This window comes from Pogona vitticeps, chromosome 2 (genome assembly GCF_051106095.1).
Source record: "Pogona vitticeps strain Pit_001003342236 chromosome 2, PviZW2.1, whole genome shotgun sequence".
NCBI lineage: Eukaryota > Metazoa > Chordata > Lepidosauria > Squamata > Agamidae > Pogona > Pogona vitticeps.
The window spans coordinates 260,047,826-260,071,905 of NC_135784.1; the positions used below are offsets into that span (position 1 = coordinate 260,047,826).

The window sequence follows — 24,080 nt, forward strand, 5'->3', positions numbered from 1 at the left end:
CTCTAATTTTCATCCCTGCTGGGTGAGTCTCTGCCCCTCTTGCATGCAACTGTCTCTTGTGCAACTCAACCCTCTTGTGCAGGGTTCTGTTGTGCCTGGAACCAAAGGGGCTGTAAATGTTTGCTGAGGGTGTGTGAGGGAGGAGGAAAGTGGCTCAGAAGGGCAGAGTCATGTTCGCTCGCACAGCTGCTTACTTTAGAGCAGTGGTGTCAAACTGTGGCCCTCCAGATGTTCTTGGACTTCAACTCCCAGAAGCCTTCACCACCACCTCTGCTGGCCAGGATTTCTGGGAGTTGAAGGCCAAGAACATCTGGAGGGCCACAGTTCGACACCACTGCTTTAGAGGGAACATTGGTGCTGTTGGTTGCATGTTAATGTGTATGTATAGGTAAAAATGCTTTATCTTACGCATATGCAAAATAAGAGGGAGCTTTCAAACCTCTTTGGGAAATGTGAAATATTCTTATATTACAATGCTAAAATAAAATCTTTGCACATGTCAGCTAAAGCTAGAAGGTTTAAGGGCCGAACACAATGATTTTGGAGAAAAAGAAATATGCTGATCTCAGCAGAATGATTTTGCCTAAAGGTAGCGAAAAGGTCGTGCAGAGCTTTTTTTTAACTTTATGAACCAACTAGCAAATAGTGCAAACTATGATGGACTTTACCTCTCAATGTCTGAAATCAAGTAGAAAGTCACAATGAGAGTATCTCTATTGAATCAGTGGGGATTTGATGAGTCAATTCTTCCATAAGTTCCATTGATTCAGTGGTCCTACTCTAGTTGTGATTTACTATCTTCTGTGTTAACTATTTAGTTCATTTTTATACAAGTGCCTATAAAGTGGGTACATCAGTAATGAACTAGTGTTAATCTTTTGGTTGCCTTTTATTCACATGAGCAACCTTGAAAGCAGATCTGTACAGTTCGTGACCTACCAAGCTGAAAGCAATCCATCAGCCACATTCTCCGTCATAGTAGTTACATGATAAACCTAATTTTTGGAATTTAGGTGAAACACCTCTCACGCTATTGGGAAATGTTTGCTGTGGCAGGTCATAATATAGATCCCTAGAGCCTTCATATGGTGTATCTTGGATGCTGGAGTAACAACATTTTATTTCAGTAAAATCTGAAGTTCATTTTCAGGTTCATTTTCCGGCCCAACAAAATACTGAAGTTCTCTGCAGTATTCAAAATGAAAGTCACTCAAGTATGGAACAACTGAAAGAGGAGAATATGTATATGGCATATTTTGTTTGTTGACCTCATTTTTAAGTATAAAAGTCTCTCTCCCCTTTTCAGGGTGTAACAAATGAAGCTGTGTAAATAGTGTACAATCTGTCTCAATAGTTCTACTCATAAAACCATGAACCTTCCCCAAATCTGAGTTTTGTCCTGTGACTTCACACTTAAAACTGACTTTTTGAACAGATGCTTGAACCATGCCAGTTTAGTTCATGAAAACAATGAACATGTTAATTCCTGATTCTCAGTGCTGCAACTTATACCTGAATATATACGTCACTTTACATCCAAAAGATTGACAGGGACTGGTACTCGGAGATACCAAAAGACACCAGAAAAGTAGTGAAAGAACATTGCTTTTGCCAGCAAAGCTCCCATTTGAAACCACCATAATATGTCATCAGTGATCTTCAATTTGCACTGTAAATATTCCCTATGATTGGTGGTTTTCCTAGCTTTCAAAAGCTGTGCGAAATAGGTAAAACGCCGTGCAATAAAGTCAGATGACAAATGTGGCAAATGGTAGCACGGCTACAGAATCTAATAGCGTGAGTTAGGTTATCTGCGGCTCATTTACCTGCTAATCCTCTTAATGTGATTCATACCTTATGTGCCAAGAATGCCTTTCTGTTTTACTAGATCAAGGTCTACACAGAAGGATGTAAATATGAAATAAAAAGCAGCAGTACCCAGCAGTTGCTAAGAAGTAAGCAGGGCGCTTCACCCAAAATGACAGGATGAGCCCTCCCTCTGCTTGGACCTCATGTTGATGGTATTTTTAATAAAGAAGTAACTTTGTTAGTCAGTGCAAGCATATGAACAAAAACCAAACTCAAAACAAAAGAGACAAAAATGTTATGCACCTTAAAGATTAACTGCTGTATTTTACCATGAGCTTTTATGGATTGAGGAAGTGGACTTGATCCACAAAAGCTCATATTAAAATATAGCAGTTAGTCTTTAAGGTACTACAATGTCTTTTGCTTTTGGGGGGGGGTATGTCTTTTTAAAGAAAACTACTGTATTGCTACTGTAGGATTTATTGTTGTGAATGACTTCCTTCCCTTGTGTACTTAAAGGATTTTTGCATAGAAATAGCTTCCTACCTTTTGCACTCCATGTTTTGTAATATTTTGCTTTTATATTTGTATGTGTGTGTGTGTGTGTGTGTGTGTGTGTGTGAGGTTGCGGAGCTGGATACAGTTCTATGAAACTGCTTGTGCAATTGATTGTAGTACAGGTGTTTTTATATTCTTAGCACTTTTTCACAGAGCATGCAAGTCCTCACTGTGGAAGCAGAAGTAACATTTTTCTGATAGCAGTTGTCAGTTGTGCAGCAATGACAGCAGGCTATCCTTTGTAACTATGCAGTGTTGAATAGATAGTATATTCCACCTGAGGGCAAAAGGCTTATTACATCTGATATATGTTGCTGCAGTCCTTAAAACATTGTGCCAAAATAGGTCTGTAACATGCCTATCTGCCACATGAATCTTCTTTGTTGGTTTATTTTTACTGTCATGGAATATGAAAAAGATGGACTTTGTCTATGTGTTTGCAACTACTGGAATGGCACAGTAGTCACTTCATTTCAATGATTTGACTCATTGACAGGTCTCTCTGTAGGCTTGCATTTCAAATACCTGCTTCATGCGGTAATTATGCGTATGAATCAGGCTTTGATTCCAGAAAGAAAGGTACTGCTGCTGAAGAAATAGAATGGAAGTGTTGAATATAACCAGTTTTAAATAAGAGAGATAATGCCTGAGAATGAAGAAAAATTAGTAAAAAAAGTCCATCCATTTTCAGCGAGTTAACTATTTTGGTGCCTTCTTCAGGGGCAGTAAAGTAACAATGTCTACAGAGATCTTCATTAGCATTTCCAAATGCCACTAAGTAGTATCAATTGATTAGTTGGCCAGTGAATTGGTGTTTTTTTTGGTGATTTTTTTTTTTACATACTGTACTGAGTTTTCTCTCTCCTTAGCATTGTTTCATCAGATGTTTCCTGTTTCTTTTGGTTTCTGAATGTAATCTGCACAAGGTGGCTGAAACTGGCTTGATAATCATCCTGTCTAGGTAAGTAGGGGAGAATAGTAAGGTATCATATTCTTCTCTATAAAAACCATAAGAAAGCTGTAGAAAACTGGTGCGAAGTATCAGAAGAGAGGAAGTGTTCCAGAAATGGCAAATTTCAGCTACACCAGAATTGAGTAGGTAAATGCATGTTGTGTCATATCAAAGAGGTAACATTTCCAGATAACTGTGTATGTTATACACAGAATTGCTGGTCAGAGATCAAATAGGAGATTGTACTGAACCTAATTCTGATTGGTACCACTCAAGATGCAGCATGATGTGTGAATGTTGATGAGCCAGTTGGAAACAGCAACCATAGGACTACCAAATTCATTCTGTACACTAGTGGAGAAGACTAGGCATCCAGTACAATGATAAGTACAGTGGTGCCTCACTTAACGAGCACACCGTACAACGACGAATCCGCATAGCGATCCCCTTTTTGGGATCGCTAATGCGGAGGCATACCGATCGTTCCAATGGGCAAAACTCGCATAGCGACGATCAGTAAGCGTTTCGCTTGACGATCTTCACTTTGCGATGCCCGCGGATCAGCTGTTCGGCGGTTCTGAAATGGCCGCCGGACGCCCGAAATGGCCGTGTGCAGCGTTTTTGCAGCAGGGAAGAAAATGGGAGCAGACAAGATTGAGAAATACAGAATAGGATTTTGAGTAGCTAATTTATAATTTTATTAACACTAATACTGAAGGATTTCTACATGCATCAAGAGCATGAAACTGCTAAGAAAGCAGTTGAATCAGTAGGTGATAATGCAGGTAAAAGAATATGAAAGAAAAGAGCTTGTTAACAAGCTCGATCACTTTTGTCTTACCTGCAGATGATGTAAAACAGTTATCCATGCCTAAAGTAATGTATTGGAAAATTACAACATTGCAAGCACCTCCTTTAACAATGGATGTCTGTGGGGAGCATGCTCTTACCTGCTACTAAATTTAGAGATTTTTCTCACATCTCAGAGTCCTTGAAACCATCCCTTCTTTCTTCTTAATTCTTTCTCTTCCTCCTTCATTTTCTTTTTGACAATAGATATGTGGAGCTGTAACTCCACATTATTATCTTAAAAAATCATGAAGTGTATCTGTTTTTCACTTCCTTCAACCAAGAAGCATTAATACTGATTATTTTTCCTTTTCCAAGGGATAAGGTGAGAGTGGGCATGTCTCTCCACACTTTTCTCTAAACCAAAAAAAGAATAACAGAATTCCAAATCCCATCAACAACTAATACTTGCAGGAAGTGAGTTTAAGGTCCAGAGGCAAATAATGGTGTTAAAGAGTTGATGTTTTAGATTTTGTTGGTAAGTGAGATGAACAAGCAACCAAAGAAACAAGCTATGAAGACAAGTATTTGGGTGATTATTTGAGAACTCACAACTTATCATAAAGATCAGCTTCTGAAAAGTAACTTCTTTTACATACATCTTCAATATGGGGATAATGTTTGTAATTTGCCTTAGTAATGATTTTGTATAAATAACAGCAAAATACATGTGAAATGCTGTAAACTACTGGAAGTCTCTTTAATTATTATTATGTGAATTCCAACTTACTGCATTCCTCCCAAGGCTTTCTAGACTCAGAGTATTCAAAAGTGGTTTATCAGTCCCTCACCCATTTGGATAGTGCTGCGGGACTGTGCAGCTTACCAAAGACCTTACACATAGCAGGATACATAACCCCATCAACCATCCAGCTTTTCTCATATGTGTCCCCACCAGGGAGGCACACTGGGGATTTGAACTCTTACCATCTGGCTCTACAGCCAGATGATCCAACCCACTAAGATGTTGAGGTTTTACATAAATATTGGGTTGGCAACAATGGATAAATGTTCTTATTTTGCTTCATGTTGTAAGTTCTGGTTTTTGGTGTTGTGCTTACCAATGTTTAAATAATAATTGAAGCAGTGTTTTCTGTATTCTTATGTAGTGTTCATGCAAGTAGTTTATTAAGAATTATTAGGGATTTATTTACGGAAAACCTACCTAGCAGGAGAAATGTGTCTTCATAATTTTAGCCCCTCACTCCCCAAATAATCAGCCATTCACAATCCATCGAGTTGGTTACAATTATGGACATCATAAGTTTTTGTCTTAATGATGAGCTGTCTCAATAGAGTGGAGAATTAATGTTTATTTTATAAAATGATAGAAGTGATTGCAGATAAATACATAAATCTGCGGCAATGAATCACCAAATCCCAGATGTTGGGATGATAGGGGAAATGATTGCCGCCATTTGAATAGAAGTCAGTTCATACTGTAGGTTAAGCTTCCTTGAATGTAAACCAAGGGTGGGCAATTAATTTCTCTAGGGGGCCACATGAAAAATCTGAACTGTGTTCGGGGGCCGAACTTTACTTAAAAATAAAAGATAAGCAACTGATCAACTTTGACAAAAAGCTATTAATGGTTTTGATGTTGAAAACTGTCCGCGGGCCGGACAGGAGCGGCTCGCGGGCCGTATGTGGCCCTGATGTAAAGTATAGGTCATATGGGAAGCCTTAGGATGCCTTTTTAAATAGATCTTGCCTCAAGTGATGAACGGTCCAGTGATTATTGAGTTTGTTCACTGATCATAGAATGCTCTATTGGAAGGAAAAGGGAATGAGGATGTAATTCAGTGTATTGGAAGATAGGATTATTAGCTGGCTGGAACACTGACCATCACTGCAGAAGTTTGTTACAGGTCTCAGATATATAGAACAATAGAAACAAACCATATTTCTTCTCTAGGGCCACAGACTTAATGAAAAGTGATATAAAATTCCTAATCCCTGATAATGGAGTTACCTGCAGGTGTTTGCCAAACTAAAATTTCAGATTTTCATTCATCAGTGTTTTTTTTAACCATATGTGATCGCTTGACAAAAGAAAGCACACTGCATCAGTTAAGGAGCTGTTTGGTATTGTGATGTAATATCATTAAGATTCACTTCCTTAAACAATTTTCTAAATTTGTTATCTGATTGCTGTAACTGGATGAGTTATTGGGTTTTATGAGAGCACATTTATTGTGTAGGGATTTAGGGTATACTTATCTTTCTGTTTATAAATCTGGGAATAAAAATTATCTTTGTCTGGAAAGATTGCTCCAGAAGGTAAATTTAAGCAATTATATATACTAAACTAAGTATAGTTTTCACACATATGAAAGTATGGTTTTCATTCATATATTTTAGGATGGAATAACTTCCGAGATGAGTATTTCAGAGTGGTCACATTATGAATGGCCAGTGTGCATTTAATGGTGAATTTGCTATAAGGGCAGGAAGTGCTATGCAGTATAAATCACAACCTATGTGATCAACTGAGAATGTTTTCTGAAAAAAATAACTATGCTTGGATTTGTTCTTACATAGCTACAATTGATTTAATTAGATTGAGGAACTATACCTCTACATAAGATTGTTAACATGGTGACATTGTTCAGAGTTGTGGGAATCTGCTTGATTTTCCTAAAAATGTGCAACAGAAGCCCATCTAATTAAGGTCAGAATTAACCAGAAGTCACCCTCAGCAGTTCCACCCTTTCCCAAAACCAGCACTTCATATAAATAACACTCAAGAAAATATGTTTAGGTGTAAAAAAAAAGGGAGTGGGAGGTATTTTACTGGCTTTCAGCAGGCTCCATAGAGGTTCACAAGTTATGAGAAGAGAACTAAAAGGTTAAAGTAGCAAGAGATGAATTTCCAGCCAAACATGGCTGGGAATCTCCATGTCTTTATAGAGAACGCTTAATCTGCATCCCTTCCCTGGGATGAAGAGTAACAAACAAAAACATGCAGAGCAAGAGGGAGGAAGAGGAGGGAGTTTCTTCCTCTCACAGGAAGATTAAACCCATCTAACTGGTTAGTGATCAAACAAACAAGCAAGTTAGTTTGTTGAAAAGGCTTCTTCCTCTCACAGTTTATGTGCTGATTTACCAATAGACAGTAGAAGAGGGCAAGAGAAACCTGAAGCCCTAGGACCACATGTGACCTTTGTCCTGACCCCATGCAGCCCTTGGAGATCCTGCTTTCAGTTGCCTGTTCCTGCATTGCAGTGAAGAGCTCCTTGTAGTATTCAAGGCTTGAATGTTTTCATTTACTCATTTAACTTGTATCTTGCATTTCTTACAAGATTGGGACTCTTCACAGGATTGTGCATTTCACAAGATTAACAGCAAGTACAGTGGTGCCTTGACTTACGAACTTAATCTGTATTGGAATGGTGTTCTTAAGTCAAAACGTTTGTAAGTCAGAGCAGAATTTCCCATTGGAATGCATTGAAAACCGATTAATCCGTTCTGGCTATTTTTTGTTCTTATGTCAAGGCATGGTTCGTAAGTCAGAGCATTTGTTTCCATAGGAACTAATGCAAAGCTGGTTAATCCATCGTCTACCACTAGGGGGATGCATTTTAGACCCCAGCAGCCACCAGAAGAAACCTTTGGAAAAACATCTCTGATCTTAAAAGCAAAAGACTAAACTGCATTTTTGACCCCCAGCAGCCAAAGAAACCTTTGCAAAACCATATCTGATTTTAAAAACAAAAGACTAAAATGCATTTTAGACCCCAGCAAAGAGAACAACGCAAAAAAGAAGGGAAGCATGCATGAACCATTGCAAGACCTCAGAAAACATGGAGCAGATTAGAAATGCAAAGAGAACAAAGTAAAAAGCATGCAAGACACATCGAAAATAGGGGAACCCCCCCCAAAAGCAACCACCCCCCCAAGACCCATCGGAAATGGGGAGTGGGGAACAAAACAAACAAACAAATTCCCCAAGACCAATCAGAAATGGGAAAAATTACTCCAAAAAGCAACCAACCCCCCATTAGAAATGGGGGGGGGACCAAAAAACAAACATCCCCCAAGACCCATTACTGCATGGAAACATAACCCACCCCCCAGTGAAAATGCTGCAAAAATACCCAGAACAGTTTTTAGAAAGTATAAAGCAGCACCTTACCTTAGCTTAGCAGGCAGCCTCCTCGGATCCAACACTCTCTAACTGCCCGGGTGAAAGAGCTACAAAGAAGCAGCCTCGTCACCACCAAGAGTTAGAAATTTGAATTCCCCCCTTTCCCCCTGCCTTTTTTTGTTCGTAAGTCAAAGCTCCATTCATTCGCAAGTCAAAGCAAAATGTTTGTAACTCAAAATGTTCATAAGTCAAACAGACGAAAACATATACAAAGAGATACAAATGAAGAAAGATATGTCAACTTTAAACAAATTTTAGAATTAAAAAAAAATGCAGCAGTGATCCATTACATGCCACTGCCTCAACAACCAGCAAATTGTGGAAATCACATCTAGATTTTTTTAAAAAAAGCTTGGATCTTCCCATGAAAAATGCAAGGAGGGTTCCAGTCTTTTTCCTTCAAGATTTCCACAGTCTGGGAGCAGCTACCAAAAAAGGTATATTTTCATGGCCGTATCAAACATGCCTTGTCTTAGTCCCAAAGACAAGGATCTCTCACGAAGATCTCAGGGGCCAGGCAGGCACTTGTGGGTGAACGTATTCTTTCACACTGCCTGGACCTGAAGTTGTACTTTGCTTGCAAAGACTGGAAAGTTCAGCTTATGATTAAGTCTTGAGCTTTCTTTGCCTTTTGAGTTTAACAGAAGACACGAGCATCTTCAAATCCCCAAGGTTCCAAAACTTGGAATTTGTTTTGGCACTGTGCTTAACTAGTCACACACACACAGGGCTGGAAAGAATATCCCACATCCTGTCTTTATCTCCGAGTTGGATGGAGGGAGATGGAGCTTACTTTTTTGCTGATGGACACTCAAAGATTGGGACAACCTTTGGGCACAAAGGCAGAACGAGCCTCTGTCTACCCTTCTTCTGCAAGCTTATTGCTGGAGATCTTTATCTGACCTCTTGCTACATTTCAGAGACATATCATGAGATGAAGGGGAATCCTGGCAGTGAGAAATTTTTGAATGACCAAAAAAAGAGGCCAACTCGAACCTATTGACTCATGTAAATGTGTCTTTATTGTAGTGGTGGTGGTGAAATATGTAGTGCTTTTAAAAAAATCAGTTAGATGGATTGGTTAGGAATTTCTGTATCGCTGGAAAAAGTGTGCCGAGCTATTTTTCTAGTTTAAATGCTAAAGTGTTCCACTGGGCAGTAGTAGAGGCAAAAAAACCCCCCAACTTTCCCATTTTGCACTATTTAAAAATTGATGAGAGATGTTGTCATGCTTTGTCAATGGATAATTTTTCACAACATTCTTGTAAAAGAGACAGTGTCATGCACTGTGGCTTTTTACCATTTTAAACAGGAACATCTTTCAAGGTCTTTTTCAGTGACGCTTATAAATCAAAGTGAGAGAAGTGGTACATACTGAATTTAAAATTAATGCATTTTTAATATGTAAGTAGGCTTAACTGTACCCTGCCTTAAGCTGGTCAAGATCAAACTCAAGCAGGCGATCACATCCACAATTGAAGCTCACCAAGCTTTTCTTTAAGTTAACATTGGTCCAAGCTCTCCCCACTGCTTTTGTCAATAGATCTTTTAAAGGCAGACATTAAAGTGGAGTTTGCATTAGTCTTTTTCCCCCAACAGCTTCAAGCCCAGGGGCTTCTTTTAATAGGCATTAGTAAGGGACCAGAATTGAGTAGACGTTTGTGAAGGAGACTTGAAGTTTGGAACAGAATTGTCCTTTATAGTTTTTCCATGGGGGGAAAATCTTCTTATGAGAATAAAGGTTTTAGACTAATCTCCTTCCATCTGGAAAATGGAGAAGCCAGAGGTTGTTGGCACCAGGTCACATCCCTTATGTAAACTGTCAAATTCTTTTCATATTAATGGCTTATTAGCTTAAACTCAAGGAAGGTGGTTTTCATTTATCAGCCTTACTTTGCATTTCTTGCAGAAGTGGACAATATTGACTGATGAGATGTGCTTGTGGTCTGTTTTGAAAACAGTCTTTCTAGTTTTAAAATTCTGTTGACTTGAAGTAACATTATATTCAATTTTTTCCCCAAGCGATTCTTGTAGCTAATTAACTTGAAGGTTTAGACAACTATTCCATGCAATAAAATGGCCTGTGACATGTGTAATCTTGGCACTGCAGAGTATTGGATGGATGCCAGCATTAAATATGGGAGCTATGAGGACATTAAGCTTCAAAGAATGTTAAGCAATCCAGTTGAAGTAATGAGTCTCAACTAATTTTGTCTTGCCTCTGTTAGATATTGAAAAAATGGAAGGATGACATGAAACAGTGAAGTTATACTTCATGTTCTTGTAATAGATAAAATGATACTGGTATATAGTTGGATACTTTTAGTTGTTTAAGATTTTAAATGAATTTTAGGACAAAGTATGTGTAGTCTTAATATAGAATACAAATGTACATTAAAATGGTGTGGGTGGCCAAGTGGAATAAATTGCATTACATACCTGGAATAATTTGTAAACATAAGACATAGCTTAACTTTCTTTGCTTCATTAGAAATGCTCACTTTCATTATTCATTCATTAATGAAAAAGATATTCTACAATGAGTAAAGTGTAACTTCAGGAATTTTCAATTCATGATATCCCCTTTAATCACTGCAAACCATTCCTTTTAGGATGCAATACATAAATTAATTCTCTCTTTTTGCAGTCTTCTCCACTAACACAGGAGAATGTAATGAGAATGCTAAGAAGTGTCTAGAAATCCTGAGGTCTCTCCCCCCCCCCCCCCGTTAATTCCTAAAAATTTCTTTCATTTTCAAATAACATGGCTGGGTTGGATGGACGAGGTGGCTTTCTTGGGGAGGGGGCATTGTAATGCTTAAGCCAAACTACTTGTTTGTCTGGGTGTGACTAACAGGCAGAAAGATTGCTCAGGAAACTATGAGATGGTTTATCAGAGAAGAAGAGGAAAAAAAGTGATCCAGAAGGATGATCAAAGCCCTGCCATCAGGTTAAGCAATGCCTATTTCTTACTCCGGGGCTTTGCCATCTCAGGGACATCGCTGTCTGGAACATATTAGCAGCAGTTTTCCTTAAGTAAGCGTTTCTAATTGATGATGGTGGGAATGTGCTTTCAGACAATCTTGCTACTTGTGTTACACGGGATTTTCAGTCAGTACCCTAAGATACTACAGCAGCAGTGATGAAAGAGGAACCCTTGTGGTGCGACAGAAAGCTGTTGCTATGTAATTTTATGAAACAGCAGTTGTGTCCCTCCAGCCCTAGCTTCTGTGGAAACTAGTGGCTAATTTTAATGCCAAGGTGAATACGAGGAAAAGTGAAAGTTGCTGATATTTCTGTATTTTCGTAATGGGCACATGTAGTTTGCCTCTTAAATTTTATATTCTCTGCAACACATTTTCTGAGAAGCAAGTCACATTGATTTTTCTATATTTTAGTTTGGTGCAAGTATTCCTGAGTTTTCAGTTTTAGCATTTTGCCCAGAGTGTTGTGTTCTGGGGATCTCAAAACATGCTGGAATAAATATTTCTGTGAAAACAAGAAACTCCTAAATTTCAGTTATAGAACATTTTTATTTTATTTTCCTGAGATATTTTGTAGTTAGGTACATAATATATGAATACTTTATTAGTTTTGTAGGATAATTTTGTTTTCTCTTTAGAATGTTTGGTAATAGTGTCAATAAAGGATGAGGCTCTGTCTATTTGTGGGGTGTGTGTGTGTGTGTGTGTGTGTGAGAGAGAGAGACAGAGAGACAGAGAGACAGAGAGAGAGAGAGAGAGAGAGAGAGAGAGAGATGTGCCTCAACTCAAATAGTACCTTATACTTTTGTACTCAGGTTTTAGGCAAAGAATATGAAATCTCCTGTGAGAAGCTACTCATTGTGAATCTTACCATTCCTTGCTGTCTGTATCAATTAAACAAGAGAGAACAGCCAGGTTAATGTTTTGTTCTCCTTTGTGTTTTGTTGAATGCTGGGGGTGGGGGTGGGCAGGCGGGAGAGGTATTTCTATTACCCTGCAGCATAATACTACTTCTGTGGAGTAAATTTGGTTCATTCTGGATGCCTCCTGCTGCTTATGTTTGATGCACATGTGCCTGTATGCTGTGGAAAGGGCCATTTTTTTCAGACTGGATTGCACAACATTTGAGAAAATGACAGCGTCTGTCACATCATGAGCAGTACACATGTTAAACGAAAACTGTTATAAAACTTTGGAACTTGTTTTATGTGATGCAACGGGTAAGAAAGATACAGAAGAAAGCTTAATTTCTGATACGTTTGGTTCAGCCTGAAATACATCAGATTTTGCAAGGGAGAAACAAAGTGAGGAAGTTCAGAATGCAGGCCAGCAGGGGGTGCCATTGCCAGTTGAAGCCAGATACAGTACTATATAACTGTAATATCAGGAAAGAACAAGAAACCTCTTACAGTCTGTTTGTATTTTCTTGACCTTTTTCTGAGATCAAATAGTTTTCAGTGAGACATTTTGAGCTACCCTCCTTTTCTTCCAAAAGTAGGTACAGCTACGTTTCTTGATACCTGTGGCTGTGGAGCAAGCAGTGGAGAGTACAGCCAGAGTACTGTGCAATTTTTACAGTACCAGTCGGTCGGGTCGCTTTAAAATGTCTTTCGATGGAATGTTCTTCTTTCAGCCTCCCCTGCAGAGTTCCTCTTGCCTGTATGGTTCAAAGTCAGATAAACTGGGGTGGGGGTGGGAAGGGGGAGAAAATTCTTTAGGGATCCAAAACAAGTTACCAAATGGGAGTATATCTGTTACATTAGGTAGCTTGGAAAGAATGTCAGATCTTTCATCTCTTGAGAATAAGACAAACTTCTTTCATTGCATAGGAGGAATTCTCCAAGTCCTCTTGTCAGTGCTAGTCCTTCACGTTGTCTCCCTATGGATGTGAAGTTGAAAGGTGTTACAAGTTTGAGCAGGAAAGTTCCACATTGAAGTGATTGCTCAAGCATATTTTTGTAGCCTAAAGGATACCGTCTGCTTTATGTGCTGTTTATTTAGGTAGCAAAATAAGCAGACATTTTTAACAGCAAAAAGCTAACAAAGCCTTCCTTTTTTTCTGTGCACTGCTCTCTTCCACTCCCCCCCCCCCCACAACCCCCGTGAGAGAGAAAGGGATGGAAAAGGAGCCAATGATGTGTGTGAGAAAAGTTAAAAAAACAGGGCAGCAACTTATCAGCGCAGTGAAAGTTCACTGGTTATGTGATCAGAGCTTGTAATCACAGTGTGGTTTATCAACAAGACTCTTGGCTTGAAAGGCTGGCCCAGAGAATTCCAGTGCACCCTGCCCCTTTGTTAGATTATGCATGAACTGAATGCTGGAGAATTTCCCACTCTTGCTGATGTAAACAGAAGCAGGTCTACAGGCCTTAGATGATGGAATTTTGTAAGGAAGTCAAATGAACTAAGCCATACTTGAAAACAGTCCTTAGGAAATGATGTTGCTTTCTTCATTTGCTTTCTATGGTGAATTCAGAGATCTTAAAAAGATTAATGCACACAGATATTTGATAATACCTTTGAAAAAATTACATGGACCTCAGTTATGGGTTATAAGAAAGCCTCAGCTAATAAAAACCTTAACCTGCTGCAGTTTGATTAACACTTTTAAAACATACTTTCAGATTTTGCAATTAAAAGTGAATTAGAGCTTATCGCAGCATGTTTCATTATGCCAGTGAAATTCTGTGGCAGCTTCATTTCCTCAGTGAAATCCTGTTAACAAGGTACCCCTTTCAGTGGGAGGGAATTTTTGATGGTTTCCCTCCTCCCTGTAAATCTTAGCACCCATGAAAATCTGATCCAGAAAGTTCTGGGAAACCTGTCAATGTGAGAGGGGCATAGCACGCAAGCTGCAGAAAGAGTTAAAAATTGGTAAATATTTTTAGTTCCCTTTTTCTTCCAATGAAAATCTCCTGGATTGGAGCCCTATCTGTGGTTGAGCTCCTTGTTTTGTGGAAGATAACTCCATACCTGACTTGCTCTTTTTCTTCATTGAAGTTAGTTGTAAAAAACGTTGTAAATCACTTTGGCTATTTTTTTAAAAAAATGATATACAAGAATAAATAAAATAAAATTAGTACGGTCAACTGTAATTTCCCCTCTAAATTGACGCATTCAATCTATTCAGGCACCAATCAGGTTGGTTTTCATAGATCTGAAACAAGGCCTTCCCTATGAAACTGACAGTGAAGTAATACTGGATTCATGGCTATTTTGCTTGTGCTTTCCGCATTAATAGAGAGGGATGGCTAGATTTTTCTTGAATCTATTTTAGCAGCATGATTTAAACAGAAGCACAGATACGTCCACAAAGACTATCAAACTGTGGCTTCATCCCAATAGATAATTTAGATTCAATACCAGGATTCTTATAATATGTGTAACATTAATTTTAAACAAATTCTGGATCAACAAGAGCATGCTAGTCAGTATTTATCAAACTCAGTGTGCAAGGGTTTGCTGTCATGTGCCGTCAGATCACCTCTGACTTATGGTAACACTATGAATGAGTGACCTCCAAAATTGTTCTGTCATTAACTGCCCTGCTCAGCTGCCCTGCTTAGCTCTTGCAAATGCAAGACCATGGTTCCTTTATAGAGTCAGTCCATCTCATATTCGGTCTCCTTTTTTTCCCTTCTGCCTTCGACTTTTCCTAGTATTATTGTCTTTTCCAGTGAACAGTTAGCAGTTATGAATGAACCCCCATTTTGAGACTTCGAACCTTTAGTATATCAAAACAGTTTTGTCCGTTCTTTATTATATAAACATGTTTTGCATTAGTAAAAATTCACTTTTTGACTTATTTATATGATTACTGTTCACATTTTGTGTAATTTTTTTTTCATTGCTTTATCAAACCGGATAGTAAAACTATCCAAGATCCATATGTTCATTGTGATGAAACCAGCAGAAATGGGGTTAATCATCTCTATTCCTTGTAAAACCTTAAAACTGCTTGAGCTGAACTAAATAACAAAGTATGTTTGGGTAATTGAGCCAAGACATCCCAAATGCCTGGGAAATCTTATCTATGGCCTTCGAATGTTTTCTGAGTAGAAACCCATGCCTGGCTTCTCATGACAAGTGGATAGTTTGCACCTGTGGAGGTCCTAGGAGTGCTCATGCATCAGAAACCAATTAATTTGATTCATCTAATTGTTGGAAAGTTTAAGCCAGCTCATGAGGGGATGATGGGATATAAGGATTAATGGAACAGTGAATGAGGAGAGCAGTGAACAGCAGCAGCTAGCTTGTAGCAGTATGCTTCTTTATGCTTCCTTTACTATGTAACCATCATCATGCTGAACTTTGCTCATGCCTTGGAACTATGCTGTCATTGTAAGTATAGTTAGATAGCTTTATTGTTTTCTGTGGGAATGAATCCTAATTGCCTGAAACTCCGAAAGCGCTTTTATTTTTTTCCGTAATATGGAACTGCTTCACATTATATTGATTTGCTTGCGTCATTAAGCCTTTTGCCAAACCTTTGTTTTACTAAAATTTCTTCAATAAACTTATACAGCTGTTGTCATTTAGAGGAGGGGGCTGAAGGTACTAAATCCTGTGTCTTACGCACTTGTTGAGTATCTTTGAGGGTTTCCAAGTTTCTACCTTGTAAGGCTGGTTTGCAACAACTTGCTTGTTTCATTCTCCCTGGAGCACCAACAGGCAAGTGGTTCAGAGGGTTTTGGGAGAAAAGGCTCACCAGAAGCTTTCTCAATCACTAGTGCACTGACCCATCTGGTAAGCAACCACATCAGGTCACAGAAGGGTGGGGTGACTGAGCAGTAGGTGTATCCTTTCTGTGGTGACATGGAGACTGTGACATTCATAATGAGTTGAATCAGTTAATGGTATATGAATTGTAAAAAATTCTTTTCAGTGACATGGATAGAGGGATACAGGAAGGAGCTACAGTGAGTGCTCACTGTGCGTGAATAGTTGTTTGTATAGAGAGAGGAAGGAGGGAGAATTAATGAATGGTGATGGCCAAATAAATGAATGTGAGGAGTGACAGGGTGAGAGAAAAAGAACTTCCCTCACCACCCTTTTCTTTCACATGGCCCAGTCTTTGTTTTGGCCTTGCCTGCCATTAAGAGTATGTACTTGCTCATGCAACAACTTCATTCTTGTCCCTGAAAATGTTGTTCAGGAGTCTTCACAGTTTGTAGCATTACATGTGCAGAAAGCTAAAAAGACCTGCTATTTGATTTTTGATTGGTACTATTGATTAACATTTTGGGTGATCCACGCCTGTGCCGAACCTCATTGGAAAGTTCTAGAGCTTCTGCGGTAGCAAAAAACACATTAGAATAAGGCCCCTCCCCCTCATATAAGTACTTTGGCACCAAGGCTCCCCTTTCAGTTTCTTTCAACTGCCACATTGAGAGCCTCATAGTTCTGCTTCTGTGAGTAAAAGAGAAAGAGTTTATTCTTCATTCCTTCCTGTTATCAATCTTTTTTCCTTTAAACTTTTAGATTAAATTCATTATTATCAGAGATTTTTTTCTTTTCTACTTTGCTCCCCTCATCATCGTATTTTCTCCTCAAATTGTTTTCTCCTATTCATGGCCCCTTTGGGCCATTTAAACACTGTGTGGCCTGTGACAACAAAATACCACTCTCCGACGGCCATGCCAAGTGTCTTTTTTGCTTGGGAGAGCCACATCAGATCTCCTCCTGCCAGCAATGTAAGAACTTCCAGCACTGAGTCCCCTGTTATCGCTTATCCAGATTAAAACTCTGTCTTTGGGAACAATCCCTTCAACCAACCAAAATGGCCCAGCCTCCTTGTAAGGCCACGTCACAAACCAAAGCAATGGAGAAGGCTCTTTCTGAAGCCTCAAAATAGCGTCCATGGACCACACCATCCCACTCTGACGCTCCATCCACTTTGTCTAAAACTTCAAAAACCCATAAATGGAAGCACTCAATACTGAAATCTTCGATATCGAAGCCTTCCACTAAATGTCAGATGTCCACCGAACTCTCTTCGGTTCCAGAACCTTCTCTGCCTTAAAGACCTAAACAGCATAAATCTAAAGCTGTAGTCATTTCTCAGCAGCCTCAACAAACCACCTAATCAATCTCTATTGTTTCGCCTTCTTACGATGACAGAATCCCCTCTCATCAACTCTATTCCCAATCACCGGAATGGGATCACAGAATCGATTGAATAACATCTCCTCCCAGTCCTCAGTGCTCCGTTCTTTCGAGCAACCCTTCCGTAGTTGCTTCATCTGACAGGGTTGACTCTGAACAACAACTAGAGACCATACGTTATTTGGTAACATCTGATCGTCCACCATGACTGCCTCAGAGAATTTGGCCCTGACAGTCCCTGGAGCCATCTCTTTCATCATGCGTGGCTCAGACCTGCATTCAGCACTCTCACAGGGTTGCCATTTGCCCTGACCAGTGCTCGACCAGACAAACTGCATCCGCCAACCAGCCAGTTTCTCTATCCAGCTCGGCCATACTTTCTCATGGTGGGCCTCAATCTTGACAGCCATTGGTGTTGAAACGGCCATATCACCGTGACCCATATCAACTCCAATATGCAATCTGCCTGGCACCTAAAAGTCTCAGGATGGTTGAGCAGTTTTCTTCTACACATGAGGCTTTTACAACTCCAGCCTCCTGGTATTTTCCCACTAATCCAGACAATCTGGAAATCATTCCTCTTGCTCGGCATCTCCAGCGTCTATATACTCCACTGTTTTACCAGCTTGTCAACAGCCTCCATTTCATTATAGCCCCTTGGTGGCCAAGACAACCCTGGTTTCCAGTCCTTCACAATCTCTCATCAGACATTCACCACATCCCTGGAAGACAGGATGGCCTGGCGTGCTCTGGTCCAAGGGGTCACGAAGAGTCGGACACAACTTAATGACTAAACAACAACAAAATGTGACCTTGAACAGATATAAGCCCATACCAGATGATAGATTAGATAGATTTAGATAGATAGATAGATAGATAGATAGATTAGATAGATTAGATAGATTAGATAGATTAGATAGATAGATAGATAGATCCAAACCATAGTTTATTTTGTCTTATACAGAGAGGAAAATATTTTTCCTCAAGTAAACTGCCCGGCTTCTCAACATTCTCAGTTACTCAGGACATAGCATGGGCAGAGCTTACTTATGAAAGTGACCAAGCCTAGTCAAACATAGCATATCCACTGCCAATTGTCTCCAGAAAGTCCTAGACAGTTTGTCTGAGAATGCCATAGGAAGATCTAAAGGGGAAAAATAGTTAGAGCTATTAGGGTTTATACTCTAATTATCCACTTATACCATTTAGACTCTGTCATGCCAACACAGGCAGATCAAGCAATTTCTTCCTTATTACTGGAATACAGTACTCAGAATAAGTTGCTTTCATCTGTTTGTACAATTGCATTTTCCCACAACTTACTGCAAAAGACATTCAAGTTATACAATTTATAAACCAATACTAAAAAGGGCAAAAAGCTGATGATGTCTCTGAAATCCTCACTTTCTTCCCTGCTTATACTTGCTGTACATGCATGAGAAGTATTTACTGATTAATGTGTGTTCTATGTGCAGTTGTGGGAAACAATTGTCCCTACGAAAATGCCACTGGTTATCTTTGTGGATTTAGTGGGGTATATTTAGCAATAATTAGTGTTAAATTTGTATGTGGTTCTATTAAAAAATTACTTAACTTTCCATGTCCATTCTTGAGCCGGTAACTACTCACAAAACCCATCTGCTCCTTTAGATTAGCATAAATCATTTGTCATTGGAGCTGAAACTAGTCTATTTCTATTGTCTGAATAGAAACAGTCACATGAGTGCCACAAATTAATCAAAGCTAAAGCAAGAATAGAAAGCTCTCTCCCACTTCCATGTCTGTGAAAGCAGCTTTGAACTGGAGGGGAAAGAACCTATCAAATATAGGTGAAAAATGGGGAGTTTATGAAGGGAACAGAATTGTGCAGCTTGACTGGACCTGCATGCCACCACGTGTCTGGGAATGAGAGGAGAGCTGTGGGTAGAAGGCAAACAGTCTGTGAAGTTTTCTTCTGGATGATCTCATTTAATTGATTGATTCTTCTGAGGTCATAAATGAGCTCCTTGCTGAGTCAGGGTTAAAGGTCAAAGTGTAGTGCCAGCTGCCTAGCTAGCTCTAAAACAATAGAAGCTTCCTTCTGAGTATAAGAGGCATTTTGGCATCATGTTTTATTAGACTTGAGAAGAAACTTTCTTTTTACATGGATCAGGATTCTCTTCAATAGAAATTATACAGTGTCACTTATAATTAACCTTTTCTTTTCAATACAGTATCTATTAGCCTCTGAGAGATTCTAAAAATTATCTACCAGTACTTTGCAGTAACTACCTCAGCATCTCTTTCTCTTTCATCTTCCATTGTTTCCTCTTAATGTATCTGCCTTCATTTATTCTTTTTTTTTCCCAGAGCTTTGTCAGAAATAAGTTTTGGTGTAGCAAAAGTATAAGCAAGACTATATATGTTTGCTACAGTGTCCTCTGGTTTTAAATGTTGATGGCAGTTAGCAGATATTTTTGTTTCAGATTTTCATTTTAATTTATTTTGTAAATTTGGTGAGCAGGAGGAATAAGATAAAACCAATAACTAGTATATGAGTACGAGACATAGAATATCTCATAGTTTTATTGGCCCAAATGATTTGAATTTGACTATTCTGTCATAAAAGCTCAATTTTAAAATTGGCAAAAGAAAAAAAAAAACATGTTTCATTAATGAGGAATAGCCATAGTTCGATATGAATTCAGAACACTCTCTTGCTCTATCTGTATGTATACATGTGGTTGACCCCTGCAAACTGGTGGTTATGCACAAATCTCACTTAGAATGGAATTAAGAATTTGGTACCGGCTTATATCTGTTCAAAGTCACATTTTGTTGTTGTTTAGTCATTAAGTTGTATCTGACTCTTCATGACCCCTTGGACCAGAGCACGCCAGGCTATCCTGTCTTCCACTGCCTCCCGGAATTTGGTCAAATTCATGTTGGTGGCTTTGATGACACTGTCCAACCATCTCGTCTTCCATCGTCCCCTTTTCCTCTTGCCTTCACTCTTTCCCAACAACAGGGTCTTTTCCAGGGAGATTTCTCATGAGATGGGAAGGTCACATAGTATATGCATTAATGTCCTACAGCCATGTTGGTGTGTGTTACGAGGTTTTTAGTGACAAAACTACCAATTCAGCAGTAGACTGCATGCTGTCCTGTACCCATTCTTTCATATCTTTATTTGGATGTGTATGTGTCAAAGTGCAACATTTGAGGCTCCTATTCCTTTTTCTTTTAATTGGATTGTCTTTCTAAGATGTAGAAAGTAGACCTCTGAAAGTGTTGCTGTGTTTAGGAATGCTGATTTCTCTCCAGTTGTATGTGAACATTCTATTTACTGCTTAACTTGTCATGGTTAACTGGAAAGCTGCCCTAGTTTTCATCTCTTTTTTATTGTTCCACATTCTGGTTTTATTGTTTTTTGTACAAATACTATGAAGGGCAGAAACCAAAAGCATTGTTCTTGAGCTGTTCCAATGATTTCCTGTATGGACTTGTTTCATAATTTTATCTGAGAGCTGCTGATATGCTGTAAATGGACTTAAAATTTGCTAGAACAGATTTGCTTTCTCACCTCAAGCTCTAAGTCATGTCAAAGGCTATTCTGCGACCAATCCAAGAGAGTAAACCACAAAGGGAGAAGTGTACAGTTTCTGAAAGAGGTGACCCTCCTCTGTTTGGTCTCCTAGAGACTCTAATATAATGGCAGAGCTTAACAGCTTGTAAAAGCACAAACAGCTTGGGGTTAGCCATGTTAAACAAATGATTGGCTCACATTACTTTGTCCCTATCATACGTCTAACCTGATATCCAAGAGAGAAATGTGGAAGGAAGATTGGAACAGTTAATGAATGACTCTAAGGATAGTTAGCACCTTCTTGCTCAAACTTTAAGTTAACATGATTCGTGTCTTCATAGGTATATGGATATTATACAGAAATTATTTATGTCAGAATAGGAATGAATCATCTAATGGGCCTTATGAGATTCACCAGAATGGTCTCTGGATTTATAGTTAAATCCTTAATAGAAAGTTATGTTTGATGCTTTAAAAAACAAACAACTAGTACCTTTTATATAGGAAAAAGTTTTGTTTGCATTGTAGAAAAACCTAAGACTTAATTCAACAAGCCCGTTATATGATCAGACTGAACTCATTTGCTCACTGTATTCACTGTTAGATCCCTGAAAGGGTTCAATTGATTGTACCCATAGAAGTATAAGTGATTCCAAACAGGATTAGATCTCAGTCATCACTGCTTGCTCTTCTTTGTTTGTGAAATTTTGTGCATAAGGTATTTTGCAATACAGTGATCTGCTTCCATTTTAGAAAGCAGTGTTTCCTCCATTTGAACTCAAGAATGAATATTAAAATGAGCATTTTATGTCAAAATTCTTCACTTTAAAGCCGTGTGAGTATTTGGCTTTATTAAGTCATTCAGACTTAGGGTTTATCCTTATGCTCACACATTATCTTTTATATCATGTTTAACCTTGGTGTGTTTCCATGGTGTGGGTCACTTTTCAAATCTTTTCCATGAGGTTATTATTTATATTAGATGCTATATTACTGGAAGATGGGAGGATGAGAGAGGGCTTGAGAATGAATAAGGGTCATGTAGAGAAGTTATGTTTTTAGTCATGCTATTATATCCTTCCTGATACTCTTCTATTGCCAAAAGTCAGTGTGTTGAAAGAATTCTGCTTCTTTCCAAAGGATATGTAGCTTAACACTCTTGTCTTTAAAAAATAAGAGTGATAGATTATGTTTAAGATATAACGAACAATGGCAACAGTCATGATGCCTTGTTGTCTTTACAGACATCTGGCATATTGAATCTCGTATTCTTCATGTGGGAAAAAGTGAAGTTATGCTCTTATTCTGTCCTACCTCATTAAAATGCATATATGTTAAAGTAGTTTCCAAACTGTGTTTTTCAGTGCAGAACAGTAATTGTAAGCAGAACATGTAAGACTTGCTGGATTACTGAAGACAAAATGGTGTCTTCAAGGAGTCAGTTGTGGCAGTCAGGATGGAACGTTTAGAAAAAAAATGAGCTTTCAGTCCCATAGTTCAGTGGGAACCCTCCAGGTTGCATTATGGAACAGAAGCTATCAAACAGCAGAAGGTAGAGCAACTCTCTTACCTCTGTTCTCACACTGCTTCTTTGTGCTTTCTCCAAAGCACTCTGGTGCGCCTTTGGGAGTTGGGAGGATTCCCTGCAACTTGCAAGGGTGTATGGGGGAATGAGTCCCAACAGCGGTTGCCTCCATAAAGAGAGTATGGAGGTAGCCTTTGTCAGGACTCATTCCTCTTCAGAAAGAATGAATGGAGTCATCAGCCTCTGGGCAGCATGAATCCTGATCCTGAGTCAACATACTTAGAATCGTGCAGTTAAGGATTAAAGTTTTATTCTGTCCGAAACTTACTTTTATGACCGTACAGACTTGTAAACCATGAGCCATGTCTCCCTTCCTTCTTTATTTTCTTTGTGCTGCACGGCTGAAGATTGCTGAACAGCTCTTAGTTGATGTCAGTACAATTCAGGAGCAGTTAAACAGCAGGTTAGCAATGTGGCAGAAGTGGTAGCTGGCCACTCATCCACCACTTGGGGTTTCTGACAGATCCAAGTGTATATTAAGCCTAACTGATAGACAATTCTTAAAAGAGGTAGCGGTATAAAAAGAACACTTGGACTCTGAAAGGGTGTGAAAGGTATTCCATTTATCTAACTGATACTGTTTTCCAAAAAGGATGCAAAAGCAATAGTTTAGTTATAAAAATCTTGTGTGGATAGATTTATGTGTGTTTAAATTTGGATTTTTTTTAAACTACTTTTTTCCTAACAAGTGACCAAACAAAGTAATCATTACTCTTGGTCGGAAATCTGAACAGTTTAGACTGTTCACTGCCTTATGCACATTTTTCTTTAGCAACAGGCCTACTAAACAAATCTCATAATCAATATCCATAACATATTATTGTATATGCAAAAATTCAATTGAATGGATTGAAGCTCCCACCCTGAACAAAAATTAAAAGATTAATGTCATTTGTAATGAATCATTCTCTGCAATAACTACAGGGACTGGTTCTGAATCACTACAAGTGATAGTTGCTGCTATTTCTAAAAAAAGATATAAATAAAAACAGCTGAAGACTAATGGCAGATAATCCTCTCTTTCATTGGCTATGCAAATATTCCCCCCCCCACACACACACACACAGAGAGAGAGAGAGAGAGAGAGAGAGAGAGAGAGAGAGAGAAAGCATGTCCAGCTGAATGGAAGAGGTGGTCTTGAGTCATTTTTATGAAACATAATGAAATTGACAAGAAGTCAGATATGAGAATTCTAATTGGCAGTGAACTGGGGTGTTGACTAAGAAGTCAGCAGCTTTGCTAAACATAATATGTTTTTGTTTCACAACTTGGGCTTTTAACATGAGAGGTTTGTTTACTTTTCTATCTCAGCCAGTTTGATTTTCAATGCTTGTTACAGTATCTTTAATTCTCAATAAATTAATTATTTCATTCTTTACCCATTTTTAATCCAGGAAGAAATCTATGTTTCTCTTACATAAATTTGCTTTTAATGTAGAATGAGACCACTGACACTTTAGGGAAAAAAATCTATTTAAACAATGTTATGCTTATTCTTTTAATATAGACTTGAAATACGGAGGCGG

The 24,080-nt window shown here is 38.7% G+C and overlaps 1 protein-coding gene across 3 annotated transcripts in view; it reads left to right on the top strand.

Annotated features, from left to right (window-relative positions):
- Positions 1-24,080, top strand: part of EFNA5 (ephrin A5) — a 267,498-nt gene that overhangs the window by 78,348 nt on the left and 165,070 nt on the right. The window contains exon 1 of one of the 3 annotated variants that reach the window (XM_020779981.3): positions 351-15,640. The exons of the other annotated variants lie outside the window; for them this stretch is intronic. Coding sequence (XP_020635640.1) covers positions 15,573-15,640 — 68 coding nt within the window. The 5' untranslated portion in view covers positions 351-15,572. Of the gene's footprint in view, positions 1-350; positions 15,641-24,080 lie in introns of those variants that run through there. 3 annotated transcript variants of the gene reach the window in all.